General features: G+C 41.5%; 1 protein-coding gene across 2 annotated transcripts in view; it reads right to left on the minus strand.

Annotated features, from left to right (window-relative positions):
• Nucleotides 1-26140, minus strand: part of PDE4D (phosphodiesterase 4D) — a 1265930-nt gene that overhangs the window by 1009553 nt on the left and 230237 nt on the right. The window contains exon 1 of one of the 2 annotated variants that reach the window (XM_073623095.1): nucleotides 21409-23334. The exons of the other annotated variant lie outside the window; for it this stretch is intronic. Coding sequence (XP_073479196.1) covers nucleotides 21409-21704 — 296 coding nt within the window. The 5' untranslated portion in view covers nucleotides 21705-23334. Of the gene's footprint in view, nucleotides 1-21408; nucleotides 23335-26140 lie in introns of those variants that run through there. 2 annotated transcript variants of the gene reach the window in all.

Consider the following 26140-nt stretch of genomic DNA (forward strand, 5'->3'; position numbering starts at 1 on the left):
TTGAGGATTAAAAGAGGCACATCTATGTATACAGGCATCCGGGGTAAAGCTGTCCACATAAACCATCCCCCTCATCACCATCAACGTCATCCCTTCCACGCTGCGCTCCAAAGCCTCACTTTCAGATCGCTCTACTGCAGGGTAGTCTTCCCGGTCATGATTGCAGACTGACAGCTGTTATTTGCTAAATGTTGTGCCTTTATTAAATGTAACCATATTGCTACACTAAGCCTACTTTCACACTGAGGCCCTTTACAGGAGCTATATCACTAAAAATAGCACCTGCATCTCCTGTCTCTCCAGTGCGAAAGCCCAAGTGCTTTCACACTGCAGCGGTGTGCTGGAAGGATGCTTAAAAAAAAAAAAAAAAAAAAAAAGTCCTGCAAGCAGCATATTTAAGGGCGCTTTAGGAGTGGTTTATACGCTTTGATATATGAGTGCTTTGGATTACAAGCATGTTTCTGGAACCAATTATGCTCGCAATCCAAGGTTTTACTGAATAGCTAAATTTTCTTTCTTATGTTGCAGAATCTTAAATTTTAGTTGGCATAATATTGTCTTTCCGGTGTCCCTGCGATCAGCACTTCCATGGACTTCTGATCAAAAAGTGTGCCCCGAGCACAGAAGAGATCTAAATCTTTGGGACTACATGTCCCACAATTCCTGAGTGCTGTGCATGCGTCCCCTGAGTATGGCACCCAGTGGTACTTGTAGGGTCAGTCCCTGCTTGGAGCACACACACACACATCAGGATGACTCCAGGGAGACCCTGCCAGGCAAAGTAACCAGGCAGAAACTGCACAAAGCAGACATTCAAGGGCAGATTATGCTGTAAGGACTACACAAAAATAGTGATGTATCCAGTTACATTCATTCTTTTCTACATAGAGGGTTTGGTAACACTAGGAATCCAGAATTGAGAGGGCTGAGTGTTAGGGACATATTAGCCTAAGGACACATGAGGCTCATTCACACTATGGGGTTGATTCACTTACCATAAATCCACATCTATGCTTTTCTGCAGGCCGTGTTGGAGAGGGCACGACAGCCTATTCATTTCAATGGGCTGTCATGCCTGCGTTTCCCATAGAAAAAGGTGCATGCGCCTTTTTCAAACCACGGCCCAACAGGGAAATCCCATGGTTATTTTGACCATGGGTGGTTCCTGCACCAGCACTGAGATTTTACATGCATGAGGGAAAGGCAGTCCCACGCATTCTCACAGCAGTGCGTTTTCACTGCGATTCTCGCACCTGCAGCCACACACAGATGTAGACCAAGCCTAAAACCGGAGCACTCACAATCTGGTGCAGCTGTGCATGGTAGCCAATCAGCTTCTACCTTCAGGTTGTTCAATTAAGCTTTGAAAAAAAAAAAAAAAAAAAACCTGGGAGGCGGATTGGATTCTATAGACAATAAAAAAAGGTTTATAGGGCGCACAGGACTAACATGATCCAGAAAATGTCTCTACTAAAATTAGGCAGTCCAAAATAAAAAGAAAGGTGTTGGTAAGGATGATGGAAAGGTAGGATGATCTTCAGCAAAAAGGGCTGCAACTTTAAAAGACTGAAGCAGGCTCTATAATGACACAAGAAAACAACAAAGGCTCCTCTAAGTGCAGAAGATTAACAATTTTAATGCCCCAAAACGGGTTAAAAACACTTACAGAATGGAAGTGGTAATCAGGCACATCATAATTTAAGTAGCATTGGAAAGGGTGGCGGTCAGAGGAAGCCTTCAGATGGAATGGATGTGATCACTAAACACAGCGGTGTAGGACACAGGAAGCCGCTGTGAAGCCGGCGTCATCAGCTAGAAGGACGGTGAACCCGGAAGTGATGTCATCCACGGAGCGGCTCAATAACCAGCCTGAACCGCAAACAAACAGCCTGGACGAGGATGTGATGTCATCAGAAAGGGACGCGTTTCGGAACCATCAATCGTTCCTTTTTCAACCTGTGGCCATACTGATGACTGAGAGAGATATATACACACCCTCTGGCAGTGGATTGGCCAGAGGGCGGGGGCAGCAGGGAAACATTTATTTAATTGTAATGAGTACGTTTTATGCATATAAATGAAAAGGAACAAGTGGATACCTGCAACAGCATTCTTAAAAACATTAAAAAACATTATAAAACGGGATAAAAGATATAATATCTAGTATATAGTGCAATATATCAGGCAGATCTATAAAGTTTTCTGGCAGTGACCAGGCATAGAGCCTGCAATATACATAACAGAATTGGGATGGTGAGAGCAGACAGGATGATGTCAATATTGAGCTACAGACCATAAAGGGAACATACATGACAATAATACTATCAATAATAAATCGTTGAAATTATCGTTAAAATTTCGTGTGGGATGGGGAGGTTTCTTTTCTTTTCATGGGGATAATAATGGGGGTTGCTGGAGGAGCCTAAAATATTATCTACAGAAGGGAGGTGTCATGTTAAAGTATGGCACTAACTTCAAAGTCCTCATTTAACCCTCCGGGAGCTAAAACATTTAGTAAAAATATCCAGTACATTTCTCTATGGCATAAGCGTCGGTAGCGTTCAGCAGCGGGAAGGTCTCTTGGCATTGCCTCAATAATCCATACTTTAAGGCCATTTGTGGACTTGTTATGGGTGTGAAGGTAATGTCTGGGGACACTGTGGTTATCTAGTCCACCTTCAATTAAGCGGCGATGTTCGCCAAACCGTTTCCGTAGTGGCCGGATAGTGCGCCCTACATAAAATAGGCCACAAGGGCATGTAAGACAGTATATGACATGGTCAGAGGAACATGTGTGAAAACCCTTTATTGGGTATGTTTTGCCTTTAACGTGGAACTCTTTCTGGCCATGTGTCACAAAGCTGCAAGTCTTGCAGAGGGGCTTACGGCACTGATACATCCCAGAAATTGCTAAAAACGTGGGCATGTGGTGGCCCGGAGGCAAAGGTTTGGCCCTAAGTTTGCTGGTAGCTACCTTGCTTTTGATGTTGGGTGCCTTTCTGTAAGCAAATCGAGGTCTATTGGGCAGAGTAGGGAGTAGATGTTCATCTTGTAGTAGCAAAGACCAATGTTTTTTAATAATTTTTTCCATATGTTTGTGTTGGGTGTGGAACTGGGTGATGAATCGTAGATTATCTTTCTGGATATTGGGACGTGAACAGGAGTTCTTGATGCTTGAGGCGATGTACTCTTATATTGTTGATAAGCTGAGTCAACAAGATCTACAGGGAAGCCTTTTTCAAGAAACTTGGCTTTCAAAATTTCACCTTCAGTGTCATAGTCACTCTTCAGGGTGCAGTTCTTTTTAAGCCTACAGAACTGACTCTTGGGTACATTATTTAGCCACAGAGGGTGATGGCAACTTTTATAATGGAGGTATGAATTTCCAGCTGTGGGCTTGGTGAAATTTTTTGCATGGATCTCTTTGCCTATCCAAAAGAGTTCAAGATCGAGGAAGGCCAACTTATTTTGGTCGATGACTGAGGTGAACCTGAGGCCCATGTTATTGGTGTTACAATATGTCACAAAATCCGTAAATATTGATACATTGCCATCCCAAATGATGATCACGTCATCTATATAGCGACCATAAAAAACAATGTGGGGAAGGAATGGATTGTTGTTCCATATATATAGATGCTCCCAATACCCCATAGTAAGATTCGCATACGAGGGTGCAAAATGCGCCCCCATAGCTGTCCCTTGTAATTGCAGATAGAAATTATCCTCAAATTTAAAATAGTTATGGGTGAGACAGAAGGAAGTGGCTTCAACGATAAAGGAAGCTTGTCTAGGATTCAGCATCGGGTCCTGACAAAGAAAAAACTGTAGGGCATTGAGGCCCACTTCATGAGGTATGGATGTGTATAAAGATTGGACATCTAAAGATGCCCAATGATAGTTGTTTTCCCAAGAGTACGGGGTTAAAGTTTCCAGTAAGTGAACACCATCTCTTATGTGGGACTGGAGAGATTGGGCCAATGGCTGAAGAAATTGATCTATGTACTGGGAAAATCCGCTACTGATGCTATCCATAGATGCCACAATCGGTCGCCCTGGTGGTGTTTTGGGGTCTTTGTGCACCTTCGGTAAGTGGTAGAAATAAGGAGTAAAATGTATTTCTTTGACTAAGAAAGAGGCCTCTTGCTGTGAAATGATGTTATCATTTAATGCCCTTTTTACTAGAGAGGAGGCTTCAATGGTGAATAAAGGTAGGGGGTCTTTGTGAAGTCTAATATATGTGTTAGTATCGGATAGTAATCGGATAGCTTCAGAAACATAATCAGCTCTGTTTTGTATCACTATACCTCCCCCTTTGTCAGCACTTTTTATAACCAGATCTAAATTGTTGGTGAGTGTGTCAAGGGCTCTTTGTTCATGATGAGTGAGATTAGAAATGGATTTTTTATTGTTTTTACATAGTGCCTGTATTTCTGCGTGGACGATGCGATAAAAAGCATCAATGCATGAGCCTTTGGACTGGATGGGATAAAAAACCGAAGAGGGTTTGAAGGTAGTATTTTGGATGGGTGGAGAGGTAATAAGGTGTTGTGTGTACAACACAAAGTCATTTTCATGATCTATTGAAGGGGACGATGAAGTGGGGGGATAGCTGTATAGATCTTCTAAAATGGAGAGAAGGTCACTATCTGTATGGGCATCAGTGAAGCTATGGGACACATCGGCCATATCGGGATCATTATGTAATCGACATTTGTTGGATTGGATATTGAAGAATCTCTTTAAGGTAAGGAGGCGGACAAATTTGTTCAGGTCTTTAAAGAGAAGGAAGGGATTAGGTGCAGCAGATGGAGCAAAATTCAGACCTCGATTTAGTAGGGAAATTTCGTCTTCAGTTAAGACATGGGTGGAGAGGTTGAAGATTTTAACAGTACTCTCTTTTTGCTGGGGTCTGGGGTGAAGCTTGTTGCCTCTGCCTCGACATCCTCTTCTGCGTGTTTTCTTTTTTGTGGTTTTGTCCGAGGGGGATCGAACACTAAAAAAGGAACCGCAGCTGGCTCTGAAGATGGAATAGTGGCCAAAGGTGTCATAAGTGAGGAGTTGGGGCCAAAGGACACAAGAGGACCAGGAGATGTTATGGATGGAAAACATGTATTGTTAACAATAGTGTTCTGTTGACTATCTGCAATGGTGGTTGGACATGGAGAAGGGTCGGAGGTATTGGGTACAGTGTAGGTGGAGGTGTGGGGTGTTTCCTGTGTGGACGGGGCAAGACCCAAAGTATCAGTGGTGGATGGCGACAAGGGTGCTAAAGCTACGGTGCTAACTCCCTGGTTCTGTATACTAGACTCAGAGTTAGCTGTTAAACTGGAAGTGGATGTTTTTTTGTGAGGAATGATTTTACGAGGGACAATGGTGGCAAAAGGGTTGATGTCCATAAGGGATGGGAGATCATGAGCGGGTTTACGTTTCCAAGAGAAAATTTTATTGCTACTATAGTCTTTCAAATCTCTGCTAAATTTCCCCAATTTATGTTTAATCAAAATGTCTTCCTTCTTATGGGTTATTTTAGTCAGGATAGACAGCCATAGAGATGGTAAATGTGTGGTAAGGTCTGCAATTTGGGAAAATACTATTTTTATTTGGTGAATACATTGTTCATATTTAGTATGTCTCTGTGCGGAGATAATTTTGATCCATTTGTTAGTGCAAAATTCAGATATAGAGGACCATTCTTTTTGTGACTCTGGATCTAGAAAGGAGCATGTTTTTAAAATTCTAAGGCCTCTAGGAGTAATATGAGCAGACAAATATTTGAGAAGGAAAAATTCATCCCACCACTGCTGGTTGGCGGAAATGACTAACTTCTCTAGTTTACGAAATAATGAACAGAGAGATTTGTACTCTACATGAGAAAAATGAGGTATAGATATAAAAAAAACCTTTGGGTATAATGGCTAAAAGGTCATTAATTTTTGAATACTTCAGGGAATCTATTTCGGACAGAAAATCCATGACCAGGGAAAGGGAAAAAGGAGAAAAAGAAGAAAATTGTGGTAAAAAAAAAAAAAAAAATTGAAAAAAGGAAAAACTAAAAAATAAGAATATAAGAATAATGGTGTAAAAAAAAAAAAAAAAAAAATCAGGAAAAAATAAATCGAGAAGAAGGAGTGAAATAAAAAATATGTAACAATGAACAATAATGGACAATGCTACTGAGCAACAAGGTAAAAATAGAAATAAAAATGCAAATGCTGTGCTGATAACTGATTTAAATACTAATAAAATTCATCATCAAGATATGCATATACATATAAAAAAGGAACGATTGATGGTTCCGAAACGCGTCCCTTTCTGATGACATCACATCCTCGTCCAGGCTGTTTGTTTGCGGTTCAGGCTGGTTATTGAGCCGCTCCGTGGATGACATCACTTCCGGGTTCACCGTCCTTCTAGCTGATGACGCCGGCTTCACAGCGGCTTCCTGTGTCCTACACCGCTGTGTTTAGTGATCACATCCATTCCATCTGAAGGCTTCCTCTGACCGCCACCCTTTCCAATGCTACTTAAATTATGATGTGCCTGATTACCACTTCCATTCTGTAAGTGTTTTTAACCCGTTTTGGGGCATTAAAATTGTTAATCTTCTGCACTTAGAGGCGCCTTTGTTGTTTTCTTGTGTCATTATAGAGCCTGCTTCAGTCTTTTAAAGTTGCAGCCCTTTTTGCTGAAGATCATCCTACCTTTCCATCATCCTTACCAACACCTTTCTTTTTATTTTGGACTGCCTAATTTTAGTAGAGACATTTTCTGGATCATGTTAGTCCTGTGCGCCCTATAAACCTTTTTTTATTGTCTATTTGTTCTATATGAAGCCACATTTAGGTTGACGCACGGACTTCATGTTTTCATGCATTATATTGTTGGTCTCTTCTGTTATTCTTTTATACCCTGGTTTTAAAAAATTTTTTATATGTATATGCATATCTTGATGATGAATTTTATTAGTATTTAAATCAGTTATCAGCACAGCATTTGCATTTTTATTTCTATTTTTACCTTGTTGCTCAGTAGCATTGTCCATTATTGTTCATTGTTACATATTTTTTATTTCACTCCTTCTTCTCGATTTATTTTTTCCTGAATTTTTTTTTTTTTTTTTTTTTTTTTACACCATTATTCTTATATTCTTATTTTTTAGTTTTTCCTTTTTTCAATTTTTTTTTTTTTTACCACAATTTTCTTCTTTTTCTCCTTTTTCCCTTTCCCTGGTCATGGATTTTCTGTCCGAAATAGATTCCCTGAAGTATTCAAAAATTAATGACCTTTTAGCCATTATACCCAAAGGTTTTTTTATATCTATACCTCATTTTTCTCATGTAGAGTACAAATCTCTCTGTTCATTATTTCGTAAACTAGAGAAGTTAGTCATTTCCGCCAACCAGCAGTGGTGGGATGAATTTTTCCTTCTCAAATATTTGTCTGCTCATATTACTCCTAGAGGCCTTAGAATTTTAAAAACATGCTCCTTTCTAGATCCAGAGTCACAAAAAGAATGGTCCTCTATATCTGAATTTTGCACTAACAAATGGATCAAAATTATCTCCACACAGAGACATACTAAATATGAACAATGTATTCACCAAATAAAAATAGTATTTTCCCAAATTGCAGACCTTACCACACATTTACCATCTCTATGGCTGTCTATCCTGACTAAAATAACCCATAAGAAGGAAGACATTTTGATTAAACATAAATTGGGGAAATTTAGCAGAGATTTGAAAGACTATAGTAGCAATAAAATTTTCTCTTGGAAACGTAAACCCGCTCATGATCTCCCATCCCTTATGGACATCAACCCTTTTGCCACCATTGTCCCTCGTAAAATCATTCCTCACAAAAAAACATCCACTTCCAGTTTAACAGCTAACTCTGAGTCTAGTATACAGAACCAGGGAGTTAGCACCGTAGCTTTAGCACCCTTGTCGCCATCCACCACTGATACTTTGGGTCTTGCCCCGTCCACACAGGAAACACCCCACACCTCCACCTACACTGTACCCTAGGGCTGCAACTAACGATTATTTTCATAATCGATTAGTTGGTCGATTATTGTTTCGATTAATCGATTAATCGGTTAATAACCTTAAAAAAAAGTGTGGTGTATAATTTAGTTAGTATGTAAAGTTTAAAAAAAAAACAATGTATTCTTAAATATCTCTATGCAGTGGTAAATATAAACAACCAACTATATGGTTAGGGAGCAAAATATTAAATCCACTCTGAGAATAACAGACAGAAGAGATATACTATATATACACACTATTAGAAGAGAAATACAGTTTTTTGGCCAATTTGTTGCAAAAACGAATTACATGCTTTTCTGCAGCTTCTCCGTTGAAGTATATTGAACCAAAAAAGCACTGTTTTGCGTTAAAAAAAAAAAAAGTCCCTGACCCTTTCCAAATATGCAGCGGCTGAAAAAAAGTATAGTTGTGAAAGTGTCCCATAGAAAACCATGTTAAATGAATTGTAGTGTGTTTCTGCAAAAAGCACCAAAAAACACAAAGATGTAATACAGGTCTAAAATGTTTAGTAACATAATGGGGTTAAAAAAAACTAAAATGAGCCCTTTATAGTACAAAAAAAGCAAATGATCACTACTGTAAGGGGTTCATTTTTTTACTGTAGAACTGTGAAAGTAATATTTACAGTAGCGATTATTTGCTCTTTTTGTACTATAAAGGGCTAATTTTATTATTTTTAACCCCATTATGTTACTGGCCGATTAATCGATTATGAAAATAGTAATCGATTAATTTCATAATCGATTAGTTGTCGATTAATCGATTAGTTGTTTCAGCCCTACTGTACCCAATACCTCCGACCCTTCTCCATGTCCAACCACCATTGCAGATAGTCAACAGAACACTATTGTTAACAATACATGTTTTCCATCCATAACATCTCCTGGTCCTCTTGTGTCCTTTGGCCCCAACTCCTCACTTATGACACCTTTGGCCACTATTCCATCTTCAGAGCCAGCTGCGGTTCCTTTTTTAGTGTTCGATCCCCCTCGGACAAAACCACAAAAAAGAAAACACGCAGAAGAGGATGTCGAGGCAGAGGCAACAAGCTTCACCCCAGACCCCAGCAAAAAGAGAGTACTGTTAAAATCTTCAACCTCTCCACCCATGTCTTAACTGAAGACGAAATTTCCCTACTAAATCGAGGTCTGAATTTTGCTCCATCTGCTGCACCTAATCCCTTCCTTCTCTTTAAAGACCTGAACAAATTTGTCCGCCTCCTTACCTTAAAGAGATTCTTCAATATCCAATCCAACAAATGTCGATTACATAATGATCCCGATATGGCTGATGTGTCCCATAGCTTCACTGATGCCCATACAGATAGTGACCTTCTCTCCATTTTAGAAGATCTATACAGCTATCCCCCCACTTCATCGTCCCCTTCAATAGATCATGAAAATGACTTTGTGTTGTACACACAACACCTTATTACCTCTCCACCCATCCAAAATACTACCTTCAAACCCTCTTCGGTTTTTTATCCCATCCAGTCCAAAGGCTCATGCATTGATGCTTTTTATCGCATCGTCCACGCAGAAATACAGGCACTATGTAAAAACAATAAAAAATCCATTTCTAATCTCACTCATCATGAACAAAGAGCCCTTGACACACTCACCAACAATTTAGATCTGGTTATAAAAAGTGCTGACAAAGGGGGAGGTATAGTGATACAAAACAGAGCTGATTATGTTTCTGAAGCTATCCGATTACTATCCGATACTAACACATATATTAGACTTCACAAAGACCCCCTACCTTTATTCACCATTGAAGCCTCCTCTCTAGTAAAAAGGGCATTAAATGATAACATCATTTCACAGCAAGAGGCCTCTTTCTTAGTCAAAGAAATACATTTTACTCCTTATTTCTACCACTTACCGAAGGTGCACAAAGACCCCAAAACACCACCAGGGCGACCGATTGTGGCATCTATGGATAGCATCAGTAGCGGATTTTCCCAGTACATAGATCAATTTCTTCAGCCATTGGCCCAATCTCTCCAGTCCCACATAAGAGATGGTGTTCACTTACTGGAAACTTTAACCCCGTACTCTTGGGAAAACAACTATCATTGGGCATCTTTAGATGTCCAATCTTTATACACATCCATACCTCATGAAGTGGGCCTCAATGCCCTACAGTTTTTTCTTTGTCAGGACCCGATGCTGAATCCTAGACAAGCTTCCTTTATCGTTGAAGCCACTTCCTTCTGTCTCACCCATAACTATTTTAAATTTGAGGATAATTTCTATCTGCAATTACAAGGGACAGCTATGGGGGCGCATTTTGCACCCTCGTATGCGAATCTTACTATGGGGTATTGGGAGCATCTATATATATGGAACAACAATCCATTCCTTCCCCACATTGTTTTTTATGGTCGCTATATAGATGACGTGATCATCATTTGGGATGGCAATGTATCAATATTTACGGATTTTGTGACATATTGTAACACCAATAACATGGGCCTCAGGTTCACCTCAGTCATCGACCAAAATAAGTTGGCCTTCCTCGATCTTGAACTCTTTTGGATAGGCAAAGAGATCCATGCAAAAAATTTCACCAAGCCCACAGCTGGAAATTCATACCTCCATTATAAAAGTTGCCATCACCCTCTGTGGCTAAATAATGTACCCAAGAGTCAGTTCTGTAGGCTTAAAAAGAACTGCACCCTGAAGAGTGACTATGACACTGAAGGTGAAATTTTGAAAGCCAAGTTTCTTGAAAAAGGCTTCCCTGTAGATCTTGTTGACTCAGCTTATCAACAATATAAGAGTACATCGCCTCAAGCATCAAGAACTCCTGTTCACGTCCCAATATCCAGAAAGATAATCTACGATTCATCACCCAGTTCCACACCCAACACAAACATATGGAAAAAATTATTAAAAAACATTGGTCTTTGCTACTACAAGATGAACATCTACTCCCTACTCTGCCCAATAGACCTCGATTTGCTTACAGAAAGGCACCCAACATCAAAAGCAAGGTAGCTACCAGCAAACTTAGGGCCAAACCTTTGCCTCCGGGCCACCACATGCCCACGTTTTTAGCGATTTCTGGGATGTATCAGTGCCGTAAGCCCCTCTGCAAGACTTGCAGCTTTGTGACACATGGCCAGAAAGAGTTCCACGTTAAAGGCAAAACATACCCAATAAAGGGTTTTCACACATGTTCCTCTGACCATGTCATATACTGTCTTACATGCCCTTGTGGCCTATTTTATGTAGGGCGCACTATCCGGCCACTACGGAAACGGTTTGGCGAACATCGCCGCTTAATTGAAGGTGGACTAGATAACCACAGTGTCCCCAGACATTACCTTCACACCCATAACAAGTCCACAAATGGCCTTAAAGTATGGATTATTGAGGCAATGCCAAGAGACCTTCCCGCTGCTGAACGCTACCGACGCTTATGCCATAGAGAAATGTACTGGATATTTTTACTAAATGTTTTAGCTCCCGGAGGGTTAAATGAGGACTTTGAAGTTAGTGCCATACTTTAACATGACACCTCCCTTCTGTAGATAATATTTTAGGCTCCTCCAGCAACCCCCATTATTATCCCCATGAAAAGAAAAGAAACCTCCCCATCCCACACGAAATTTTAACGATAATTTCAACGATTTATTATTGATAGTATTATTGTCATGTATGTTCCCTTTATGGTCTGTAGCTCAATATTGACATCATCCTGTCTGCTCTCACCATCCCAATTCTGTTATGTATATTGCAGGCTCTATGCCTGGTCACTGCCAGAAAACTTTATAGATCTGCCTGATATATTGCACTATATACTAGATATTATATCTTTTATCCCGTTTTATAATGTTTTTTAATGTTTTTAAGAATGCTGTTGCAGGTATCCACTTGTTCCTTTTCATTTATATGCATAAAACGTACTCATTACAATTAAATAAATGTTTCCCTGCTGCCCCCGCCCTCTGGCCAATCCACTGCCAGAGGGTGTGTATATATCTCTCTCAGTCATCAGTATGGCCACAGGTTGAAAAAGGAACGATTGATGGTTCCGAAACGCGTCCCTTTCTGATGACATCACATCCTCGTCCAGGCTGTTTGTTTGCGGTTCAGGCTGGTTATTGAGCCACTCCGTGGATGACATCACTTCCGGGTTCACCGTCCTTCTAGCTGATGACGCCGGCTTCACAGCGGCTTCCTGTGTCCTACACCGCTGTGTTTAGTGATCACATCCATTCCATCTGAAGGCTTCCTCTGACCGCCACCCTTTCCAATGCTACTTAAATTATGATGTGCCTGATTACCACTTCCATTCTGTAAGTGTTTTTAACCCGTTTTGGGGCATTAAAATTGTTAATCTTCTGCACTTAGAGGAGCCTTTGTTGTTTTCTTGGATTGGATTCTATGCAGAGCTGCACCAGATTCTGCACTCTCCAGTTTTAGTAAATTAACCTCTATGTTCCAAGACCTATGTTTTTGCTGCACTGGATAAATGCAGGTCATCGCTAAAGTACAAAGAAAACAATTGATTTCTGTGTGCTCTCTTCACACTACAACCCGCTGCAGAAAAATGCAGCAGGTTTGCATTTTTTTTTTCTGTACCATACTCAATGACACCACATGTCACGGCAAAGCAGCCCACTTCCTATAAAGTTGGAAAGAAAAAAAGCGAGCAGTGCAATGCACTGAGCGCTCAGGCCACGCCCTGTCTGAACCGACACTAGCCTGCGCGATAAAACACTATTTTACTGTGCAGGGTGGTGTGAACATAGCCTTAGGGGAATAGTAAGCCCAAACCTAAAAAAATATATAAATTGCAGCTTACCAATCATCAGATTTTTTTTTGTTTTTTTTTTTTTTTGTTTTTTGTTTTTTTACGCTGGACCAGTCTTGTGCTGGGAGGATCGGAGAATTAGGTGAGTAAAATTACCTTTCTCCACTCCCATAAAAAAAAAAAAAAAAAACGCGCAATTAGCCTATGCAACGTGGGCACAGCCCCACCGCGTGGGAAAACTTTTTTTTTGCCCAGAGTTGGGCTTTAAATGGGTTTCCCCAACCCTTAATGGCTACATCTGCTAGACAAATTGTTCTGCTGAAAAACAACAGACTTAAAGGCTCATTCACAAAGGACGATGCAGGGCCATGTTTTACCAGGGTGCATGGGTGTTCCATTCATCCCTGTGCTGGCAGTCCCATTGCGGTCTATTGGGATGCATTGGTTGCATGGACACAGCTGCTGCTGCTCCCAATATGACATCCGTACGGGCGAACGGCCCCAAAAACGCAGCACCAAAACCTGTCCACTGCTGACAAATTCCAAACCACACAGAATATTTAAGAAATATAAAAAAAGAAAAAAAAAAAAAAAAAAGTGATCAGGAAAGTGGCACCTGGAGAGGCAACGGGGCCCCAAAATGCCAAAAATCATAATGATTTTGGATGCCTTGGACTGAGCAACCATAAGAAATCAGTATAAAAATAAACCTTCTTCTATCGCAATGGGAGCCGCAGTTTGTATCGCACTGCAGACCGAAGTAAAGTTCTCAGCAAGGACAGCGCTGGTCAGATTCCATAAATATGCTCCATACTATGGTGTTGTCCTGACAACCGCAATGCACAGACCCACAAATTGCCAGGATGTCTCAGGTGGCGTTTCTATAACAACAGATGGAATCTTTAAGGTACAAGTAGTACGGGTTTGTGCACTAGATTGATTTTTGTTGCTGACGTTCTCACATCCTAATTATAAACGCTAAAAACACGCATCTATTACAACTCTGAACTTACACAGCAGCATCATCATTTCTAGGTTTCAATACAATAAAATGTCATTTCACTTTTTTCCTGCAATAAAAAGTCTGTCTGTGCCCTGCCTGCAATGGAGATCTGCGCACTCATCCTTGCGTACCTGTGTGGGCGTGTCCGCACCGCCATTCACCGCCGCTACATGCCGCAGCTCCAGACATAAAATAAACGCCTCAATTGCGCCGTACAGACCCCTGTGAGTGAGACACCGATAGCTGAAGATCCATCTGTGTATTACATGGTGTCTGGTGTCCGGGAGTGCGCCGTACTTCACGCGGTACTGTCACCGGCCCAGCGAATGGAAACGCAGAACGCAGCGAGAGAGACATGACATCCCGCACACTGGGAAGTGTCAGACGCAGAGGGATCATCAGCCAGGAGACACAGCTATGTATTATGGCTACTTCCCACCAGACCACATGAAATGTGCGCACGCTGCTGGACGTTGTGAAGGGGCAGTGTGATGCATTACGCTGTTTACTTTCTTCTTTTATTTGACTTTATTATCTGTCACAAAATAGCACCTTATTTAAAGCAGAACTAAAGGCAGAGATACACTATCTTACCACAAGTATTGGGACACCTGCCTTTACACACACATGAACTTTAATGACATCCCAGTCTTATGCCTTGTACACACGGTCGGATTTTCTGATGGAAAATGTCCGATCGGAGCGTGTTGTCGGAAATTCCGACCGTGTGTAGGCTCCATCACACATTTTCCATCGGATTTTCCAACACACAAAGTTGGAGAGCAGGAGATAAAATTTTCCGACAACAAAATCCGTTGTCGGAAATTCCAATCGTGTGTACACAAATCCGACGGACAAAGTGCCACGCATGCTCAGAATAAATAAAGAGATGAAAGCTATTGGCCACTGCCCCGTTTATAGTCCCGACATACGTGTTTTACGTCACCGCGTTTAGAACGATCGGATTTTCCAACAACTTTGTGTGACCGTGTGTATGCAAGACAAGTTTGAGCCAACATCCGTCGGAAAAAATCCTAGGATTTCGTTGTCGGAATGTCCGAACAAAGTCCGACCGTGTGTACAGGGCATTAGTCCGTAGGGTTCAATATTGAGTTGGCCCACCCTTTACAGCTATAACAGATTCAACTCTTCTGGGAAGGATGTCCACAAGGTTTAGGAGTGTGTCTATGGGAATGTTTGACCATTCTTCCAGAAGAGCATTTGTGAAGTCAAGATGTGGACGAGAAGGTCTGGCTGGCAGTCTCTGCTCTAATTCATCCCAAAGGTGTTCTATGGGGTTGAAGTCAGGACAGTCAAGTTCCTCCACCCCAAACCCGCTCATCTATGTCTTTATGGACCTTGCTTTGTTCACTGGTCCAAATCATTTGGTGGAGGGGGATTATGGTGTGGGGTTGTTTTTCAGGGGTTGGGCTTGGCCCCTTAGTTCCAGTGAAGGGAACTCCTAAGGTATCAGCATACCAAGACATTTTGGACAATTTCATGCTCACAACTTTGTAATAACAGTTTGGGGATGGCCCCTTCCTGTTCCAACATGACTGCGCCCCAGTGCACAAAGCAAGGTCCAAAAAACATGGATGAGCGAGTTTTGGGGTGGAGGAACTTGACTGGCCTGCACAGAGTCCTGACTTCAACCTGACAGAACACCTTTGGAATGAATTAGAGTGCACACTGCGAGCCAGGCATTCTCATCCACATCAGAGCCTGACTTCACAAATGTGCTTCTGGAAGAATGGTCAAACATTCCCATAGACACACTTCTAAACCTTGTGGACAGCCTTCCCAGAAGAGTTGAAGCTGTTATAGCTGCAAAGGGTGGGCCAACTCAATATTGAACCCTATGGACTAAGACTGGGATGCCATTAAAGTTCATGTGCGTATAAAGGCAGGCAATGTAGTGAACCTCTCTGCTCCAGGGATCTGATGTCTGCGTGGTCCCTCACTAGTATAAGCATCTTCTTCCAGGTGACAGTGTGGGATGTCATTCATCCCAGCACACCAATACCATGCCAGAAATGTAAGGTGAACTGTGCATGCACAACGCAGTGTATATTCTGCAGAGGAATGTGAGCAGGCAGGTTCATTTTACTGCAGAGGAGACGGGTTGCATATCCCTTCTGCAATAAAGTGCTTACATTTTTTTTTGTTGCTTTTAGTCCCCACTTTAAAATGGTTGTAAACCTCAGACATGAAATATGAACAAAGCATATTCTTCTATGTGTATTTGTCTCAATTAGGAGCACTGAGGCTACATTCACACCTAAGCATCATGTTTTCATGCGTTTTTTGGAGAAGAATTGCACTTTTTTGCAGCTTTTGTCAGGCGTTTTTCAACGTAACCTCTTGCTGACTGCACCACTTAGATGTATGGTGGCAGAGCAGCTGTTCTATGTGATTAAACACAACAGAAGCCAATCAGCGGGTGCCAGCCGATGGCTGTCCGCCGCCGCCACCCGCTGATTTGCGAGGAGAGACACAGGACAGAGCTCTGCCTATGTAAACAAGGCAGAGCTCTGTCCTGCCAGCAGGGAAGTGATTGATTCTGATTTCCTGCAAAGCAGGAAATAAAATCAATTACATCCCTTAGTAAAAACACCACACAATGTACACAAAAACACTGGTTAGGCACACAGTTAACCCTTTCATCACCTTAGATGTTTAACCCCTCCCCAGCCAGTGTCATTAGTACAGTGACAGTGCATATTTTTAGCACCGATCACTGTATTAGTGTCACTGGTTCCCACAAAGAGTCAGTTAGTGTCAGAATATCTGCCACCATATCGCAGTCCTGATATAAGTCGCTGGTCGCCGCCATTACTAGTATAACAAAAATAAATAGATTAAAACTAGATTTTAGAATTTTGTTGGATATGTTTTATAGCAGATAGTAAAACGTTTTTTTTTTTCAAAATTGTCGGTCTTTGTTTAAAAAACGCGTAGTGATCAAATTCCACCAAAAGAAAGCTCTATTTGTGGGGGGGGGGGGGGGGGGGGGGGATTATAGAAATTTTATTTGGGTACAGCATTGCATAATTTTGCTATTGTCAGTTAGTAGCAAAGTAGCAAAAAATGGTCTGGTCATGAAGGGGGGGTAAATCTTCCGGAGGTCAGATGGTCTAAGGTGTGGAGTGCTGCTGAACAGGGATGGAGAGCTCCTGTTTAAGAAAAAAAAAAATACATAAAAAACGCTTTTAAAAAATGCTTGAAAAAAAAGTTCATGTCACGCTTTTCAGGCGTTTACATTGAAGTCTATGGGAACAAAAACACTCAATTCTGCCTGGAAAGTAGCTCTCTTTTGTACATTGAGTGACAGGCGTTTTGCTACAAGTGACAGGACACTCAGATGTCAACAAGGGCAAGTGAAAACAATGGGTTGAGTTTTTCCTTGTTGAGCGTCTTTGAGCTTCAAGTTACAAGCTACAAAACGCTCAAGTGTGAACGGGGCTTCAGTGTCATTTCTGTCTGCTGCTTTGTTCCTCCGCTATCAGCATGAATCGCTTCTGACAAGTTTTCCTGATACCAAGATTAAAAAAAAAAAAAAAGTGACAGGGGAGGAAGTTTCCAGCACACAGCCTGCAATTGACAGCCTCAGCTCTGTTTTTGTGTACGCTGTGTGAAGGGTGGGGGGGATGGTGTTAATTCCCTCCAATCAGCTCTCAGAGCTCTCCTCACTGAGCTCTAACTTCAGCTCTCTGTCCCCCCTTTTCTGACAGCTCAGACAAGCTGTATAAATTTCTGGAATTTGAAAAGGTGTAGAGAAGAGAAGATTGCAGATAAACAGGTACAACTTATACAGAAGGATTTGTTTCATCTCTATGCATCACCTGAGGCCAGACACTTTATTGGGTATATCTGAGGGTTTACAACCACTTTAAAAAAGGCAGAACTAAAGTCTAAAAAGAAAAAAAAAAAAAAAAAAAAAAAAAACACAAAAACAAGAAGCAGGCAGACTATATTGCAGAAAAGTCTGTGCATTGGCAGGACTGAAGTCATCCCACACTAGCCAATCAAGATGGCCAAAGACCAGCATCTGAAAGAAGCTAGAGAGAAGATGCCAGGACCGGCAGGAGACCTTGCGGGGGTCCAACCATTGAAGCAGAGGTATTTTGCACCTTAGCAGGGTGTGGTAACATGCTGCGTTGCGGTGACATGCGGTGCAGTGCGATGTACCGTGTACAAAGGCAGACATGCTGAGCAAAGCATTACAGCCGTGGCATGTGGATGAGCCCCTCTAACGGCCATAAAAGGTTTTAGATGGGTAGTCAGAAGGCTGCGAAATTGTTAATCAACTACCTATTTTTACCACCCCTTTGCTGCTGTGTACTTGAGGCCTTAAAGAGGAACTTCAGTCATTGTTTTCATCTTTCCGTCTATTAAATCTTCTGCCCTTGTTGTTGTTTTAACTTTGGATAGTAAAACATTTTTTTTCTGCCAGTAAACCCCTTATACAACCCACTTCTTGTCTGGTAAAAAGCCTAGGCTTATTACATAATGCACAGCTCTCTCTCTCCTGAGAGTTTGCCAGGAAGGGAGGGGGGATGAGTCATAAGAGGACCAATGAGAGCTGCGGAGCTGGAGGTGTGCCTCTCTGTAAATCCAGGAAGTGAACAGGCAGCAGCTTCAGCTGCCCACAGTTAAAATGGTTACAGCCAGACTCAGTGGAGGGAGATTTCTGCAGCATATTTGGCAAATACAGAATCGCAGAATATATATAAAATATGAAAAGTGGTTGGAGGGAAGCTTCAGAATGGCAAAGATGTTTTTGTTACAACTTATGTGAGCAGACTGCAGTTCCTCTTTAAGCCCAGGTTCACACTGAGAGCGGGAATGAAAGCTGAACTCGCACGATTTCATTCCCATATGTCAGTCCCGACTTCGGGGGCGATTTCAGAGACATCTGTGTGGGTTGCTGCACAGATGCCAATTATAATCGCACCTCGAAGTTGCCCAAAGTAATACATAAACTACTTTTGGGAAGTCGCATCGATTTGTACGGTGCCGTTGCCACCGATTTGGCATGTCAAATAGCATGCCAAATCACTCCAATGTAAACCAGGGCTAAACTGGCCATAGGTGGATTGAAATTCAGCTGGTTCCCCCGGTGATCCACGTATGGGCACTGAGGTTGTACAGAAGTTGATCTACCGATTAACTTCTGTACAACCACCCTGCTGGATTTTCCCAGTTTGATCCGCCCTGCTGGAGATATCCTGCAGCGCTGATCAGTGTATTCTGATGGTAGGAAAGTCTCCTCAATGTCAGAATACAAAGCTCAGTGGGGAGGATCCTGTCATCCACATTGAGTGTGTGGACGGGGGAATCGAGTCCGTTTTGTTCCTTCAATGTCACGTATGTCACTGGTTTCATGTTGTTGGATCTCCACCGCTGGCCACATCTCACTGCCCCAGTCTCAAAGGGAACAATTCCATAGGGACAAACAGGCAGCCTCTTAGTGATCCTTGATCGCTAGCAGCAGATCTGCTCGTCTGACATCCGCCTAAGGAGCAATGACAATGTACAATAATCAGTATCCAACGGCAACCGGGCTGTACGGCGGGCACTGCAGTCCTGATATAGCAAAATGTCTGGATGTTGGGGGTTATAACACTCCACACTGCCTGATATATTATGAGAGAGAGAACAGAACTGTACACACTTACACATCCTCCTCCAATATTAAAGGGAAGATTCCTCCCTTCTCATTCCAGAAATACAGGCAACGGCCATGTACAAAATGCAGTAACCAACGGCAACCCGGCTCCTCTCATACCCGGTATGGTGGCTGTACAGGTATCAATGTGGGATCAATCAGGTACGAGTGATTCATCACCGAATAAAATATAAAACACCACAACACATACCGGATCAATTGAAAATCAGATATGATCTATGAAAAACCATCATTACATTGATCGGTATTATCATCAATAGTTGGACACACACAGATATTAGTTCAGTCAGAAATGATTGATAAAATTCCACCACTGAGTATCTACCTGCCAGTCTCAAAATTGGTTGAAAGATCCCTAAATCAAAAGGAACAGAGAGGGGGCGCCATCTAAGACTCTGATTTCATTCCATCATTTTACTCCCATCAAATGATCGATTACATGATCATATCAGTACGTGTGTGTGGTCATCCTTGGATGAGGATTGCTAATTGTTGAGGTTCACTGCACTGTGAATACACCCTGTATAGTATATACACCCCTATATACTGTACACCCCTATATTATATGTACCTCTATATACTGTACACCCCACTATATGTACCTCTATATACTGTACACCTCTTTATAACATGCACCCCCATATACTATACACCTCTATATTATATGTAACTCTATACTGTACCCCTATATTATATGTAACTATATACTGTACACCTCTTTATAACATGTACCCCTATATACCTCTATATTATATGCACCCCTATATACTATACACTCCTATATTACATGGACCCCCATATACTGTACACCTCTATTATATGTACCCCATATATAACATGTACCCTTATATACTATACACCTCTATATTATATGTACCCTTATATACTATACACCTCTATATTATATGTACCCTTATATACTATACACCTCTATATTATATGTACCCTTATATACTATACACCTCTATATTATATGTACCCTTATATACTATACAACCCTATATTATATGTACCCTTATATACTATACACCCCTATGTGATATATACTCCTGTATAGTATGTGCCCCTATATAGTATGTGCCCCTATATAATATAATACCCTATGTATCATGCATCCTATAATATATGTACCCCTATATTACATATATATATATATATATATATATATATATATATATATATTACACACACCCTATATAATATACACCTATATAGTATACACTACTATATAGTCTGCACTGCTATATAATACACACCCCTATATATGTACCCCCATACAACATACACCTCTATATAATATGTACTCCTATATAGTATGCACCCTTTATGATATACATCTCTATATTATATATACCCTTATAACGTTTCCCCCCATACCTGATATATACTCCTATATAGTATGCACCCCTATATTATGTGAACCCCATATTATATATATACCCCCTATATGGTATGCACTCGTATAGAGTGTGCAACCTTATATTATATACACCCCTATATATTGTCTGTAGCTCTATATAAAATACACCCCTACACAATAAACACCCCTATACAGCATGCACCCCTATTTTATATTTACCCCTATATCGTATGTACCCCTATATTATATGTACACATATATAGTATGCACTGCTATATTTTATGTATATAGTGCGCACCCCTATATTATATATGTACCTCCTCTATATAATATACACCCTCTATAAAATAAATACCCCTATATGGTATGCACCCCATATATTTAATCCCCCCCCCCCCATATAGTCTGCACTGCTTTGTAATCCACACCCCTATGTTATATGTACCCCTATATAATATACATAACCAAATAGTAAACAACCCATATATAAGATAGGAGATGGGTATTGGTGTGGGTTCTGCCCATTGTGCCCCCCTCTTACCATGTATGGGCCACAGTGAACCTCCTCTGTTTGGGGATATTACTATTGATGAGCATCCTGCGGAGGAGCCGGGGAGAGTTCCTGGGGGAGATGATGGGGGAGAGCCGGGGAGAGGCGGTGGAAGTCTTCCTCGGGGTCCGCGGTCTATCATGCTGCAACAGGTTCTCCCGCAGAGTCTTCACCAGATCCTCGTTCAGGTACGGATTACCGCCACCACCCCCTCCCCCTCCGTGTCCGCCGTCCACCTCCGGGACCGCCAGGGTGTCCGAGCTGGGCGCCGACTGCTGCTGAGCCATGTCCTCCTCTCCTCTCCTCTCCACCGTACAACTTACTGCAAAGTCTCACCACACCGAGCACTGCAATCCCACCTCTACCATAGCCGGCACTGGAGGAGAGCAACTCACACTGACACCTACCGACCCACCCACCGACCAACCGACCGACCGCCTCATACAACTACTCTATACTACAGAGACACTGAGAGCAGGAGGAGGAGGAGGAGACCCGACACTGCATCACTCTCCTATATACACCCTCTCCTTCTCTATATATATTTATGTATTCACACCTTCTCCTATATACACCCTTCTCCTCCTCTCTATATATTTATATACACACCTTCTCCTATATACACCCTTCTCCTCCTCTATATATATTTATATACACACCTTCTCCTATATACACCCTTCTCCTCCTCTATATATATTTATATACACACCTTCTCCTATATACACCCTCTCCTCCTCTATATATATATTTATATACACATCTCCTATATACACCCTCTCCTCCTCTATATATATTTATGTATTCACACCTTCTCCTATATACACCCTTCTCCTATACACACCCTTCTCCTCCTCTATATATATTTATATACACACCTTCTCCTATATACACCCTCTCCTCCTCTATATATATATTTATATACACATCTTCTCCTATATACACCCTCTCCTCCTCTATATTTATTTATGTATTCACACCTTCTCCTATATACACCCTTCTCCTATATACACCCTTCTCCTCCTCTATATATATTTATATACACACCTTCTCCTATATACACCCTTCTCCTCCTCTATATATATTTATATACACACCTTCTCCTATATACACCCTTCTCCTCCTCTACATATATTTATATACACACCTTCTCCTATATACACCCTTCTCCTCTATATATATATTTATATACACACCTTCTCCTATACACACCCTTCTCCTCCTCTATATATATTTATATACACACCTTCTCCTATATACACCCTTCTCCTCCTCTATATATATTTATATACACACCTTCTCCTATACACACCCTCTCCTCCTCTATATATATTTATATACACACCTCCTATATACACCCTTCTCCTCCTCTATATATATTTATATATACACACCTCCTATATACACCCTTCTCCTCCTCTATATATATTTATATATACACACCTTCTCCTATATACACCCTTCTCCTCCTCCATATATATTTATATACACACCTTCTCCTATATACACCCTCTCCCCCTTTATATATATATTTATATACACACCTTCTCCTATATACACCCTTCTCCTCCTCCTCTCTCTCTCTCTCTCTCTCTCTCTCTCTCTCTCTCTCTCTCTCTCTCTATATATATATAGATATAGATATATACATATCTATATATATATATACACCTTCTCCTCCTTTATATATATATAAACACACACACCTTCTCCTATATACACTCTCCTCTATATATACACCCCTCTACTCTCTCTCGCTCTCTCTCTCTATATATATATATCTATATATAGATATATATCTATATATAGATATATATATATATCTCTATATATACACACACCTTCTCCTATATACACTCTCCTCTATATATACACCTTCTCCTGTATACACCCTCTCCTCCTCTATATATACAGTATCTCACAAAAGTGAGTACACCCCCCACATTTTTTGTAAATATTTTATTCTATCTTTTCATGTAACAACACTGAAGAAATGACACTTTGCTACAATGTAAAGTAGTGAGTGTACAGCTTGTATAACAGTGTAAATTGCTGTCCCCTCAAAATAAATCAACACACAGCCATTAATGTCTAAACCGCTGGCAACAAAAGTGAGTACACCCCTAAGTGAAAATGTCCAAATTGGGCCCAATTAGCCATTTTCCCTCCCTGGAGTCATGTAACTCATTAGTGTTACAAGGTCTCAGGTGTGAATGGGGAGCAGGTGTGTTAAATTTGGTGTTATCGCTCTCACTCTCTCATACTGGTCACTGGAAGTTCAAAATGGCACCTCATGGCAAAGAACTCTCAGAGGATATGAAAACAAGAACTGTTGCTCTACATAAAGATGGCCTAGGCTATAAGAAGATTGGCAACACCCTGAAACAGAAGGGGTGGGGGGTCAGCCTGTCAGTGCTCAGACCATACGCCGCACACTGCATCAAATTGGTCTGCATGGCTGTCATCCCAGAAGGAAGCCTCTTCTAAAGATGATGCACAAGAAAGCCCGCAAACAGTTTGCTGAAGAAAAGCAGACTAAGGAAATGGATTACTGGAACCATGTCCTGTGGTCTGATGAGACCAAGATAAACATATTTGGTTCAGATGGTGTCAAGCCTGTGTGACAGCAAACAGGTGAGGAGTACAAAGAAGTGTGTCTTGCCTACAGTCAAGCATGGTGGTGGGAGTGTCATGAGTGGTGTCTGGGGCTGCATGAGTGCTGCCGACACTGGAGAGTTACAGTTCATTGAGGGAACCATGAATGCCGACATGTACTGTGACATCCTGAAGCAGAGCATGAGCCCCTCCCTTCGGAGACTGGGCTGCCGGGCAATATTCCAACATGATAACGACCCCAAACACACCTCCAAGACGACCACTGCCTTGCTAAAGAAGCTGAGGGTAAAGGTAATGGCCTGGCCAAGCATGTCTCCGGACCTAAACCCTATTGAGCATCTGTGGGGCATCCTCAAACGGAAGGTGGAGGAGCGCAAGGTGTCTAACATCCACCAGCTCTTTGATGTCATCATGGAGGAGTTGAAGAGGACTCCAGTGGCAACCTGTGAAGCTCTGGTGAACTCAATGCCCAAGAGGGTTAAGGCAATGCTGGAAAATAATGGTGGCCACACAAAATATTAACACTTTGGCCCCAATTTGGACATTTTCACTTAGGGGTGTACTCACTTTTGTTGCCAGCAGTTTCGACAATAATGGCTGTGCGTTGAGTTATTTTGAAGTGACAGCAAATTTACACTCTTATACAAGCTGTACACTCACTACTTTACATTGTAGCAAAATGTCATTTCTTCAGTGTTGTCACACCCTCCTCTATATACCCTCTATATACACCTTCTCCTATATACACCCTCCTCTATATATACCCTCTCCTATATACACCCATCTGCAATATATACCCCTCTGCTATAGACACCCTCCTCTATATACACCTTCTCCTATATACACCCCTCTGCTATACACACTCTCCTCTATATGCACCTTCTCCTATATGCACCCTCCTCTGTATATACCCTCCCCTATATACACTCTATCCTATATACACCCTCTCCTATATACAGCTCCTTCACCATCCTCCTCTATATACACCCTCCTCTATATACACCCTCTCCTATATATACCCTCCTTTATATACACCCACTCGTATTTACACCTCCTTCACCACCCTCTGCTATATGCCCCCTCCTCTATATACAACCTCTCCTATATACAGCTCATTCAGCACCCTCCTCTACAGTGGGGAAAATAATGATTTGATCCCCTGCAGATTTTGTAAGTTTGCCCACTTACAAAGAAATGAAGGGTCTATAATTGTTATCATGGGTGTAATTTAAATAATGGAGACAGAATATCAGCCAAAATCCAGAAAAACACATAGTACACATGTTATAAATTGAGTTGCAGTTCAGTGAGTAAAGTATTTGATCCCAAAGAAAAACAAGACTTTAGTACTTGGTGGAGAAACCCTTGTTGGCAAGCACAGAGGTAAGAGGTTTCTTGTAGTTGGTTACCAGGTTTGCACACATCTCAGGAGGGTTTTTGTTCCATTCTTCTTTACAGATCTTCCCTAAATCCTTAGGGTTGTTTGGCTGTCGCTTGGCAACTCGAAGTTTCAGCTCCCTCCATAAATTTTCTATAGGATTAAGGTCTAGAGACTGGCTAGGCCACTCCATGACCTTAATGTACTTCTTCTTGAGCCACTCCTTTGTTCCCTTGGCAGTATGTTTTGGGTCATTTTCATGCTGGAAGACCCATCCATGACCCATCTTCAGTGTTCTGGCTGAGGGAAGAAGGTTCTCATCCAAGATTTTACAATATATTGTCTTGTCTATTGGCCCCTCAATGCGGCAAAGTCTGCCTGTACCTTTAGCAGAGAAACAGCCCAAAAGCAATGTTTCCACCTCCGTGCTTGATTGTACGGATCAATAAAACTGACTCATGGCCACTCATTAAAATTAGAAGAAAAGAGGTTTAACCTTAAACTACGTAGAGGGTTCTTTACTGTAAGAGCGGCAAGGATGTGGAATTCCCTTCCACAGGCGGTGGTCTCAGCGGGGAGCATTGATAGCTTCAAGAAACTATTAGATAAGCACCTGAAGACCGCAACATACAGGGATATATAATGTAATACTGACATATAATCACACACATAGGTTGGACTTGATGGACTTGTGTCTTCTTTCAACCTCACCTACTATGTAACTATGTAACT

Source organism: Aquarana catesbeiana, linkage group LG01 (genome assembly GCF_042186555.1).
Source record: "Aquarana catesbeiana isolate 2022-GZ linkage group LG01, ASM4218655v1, whole genome shotgun sequence".
Taxonomy (NCBI): Eukaryota; Metazoa; Chordata; class Amphibia; order Anura; family Ranidae; genus Aquarana; species Aquarana catesbeiana.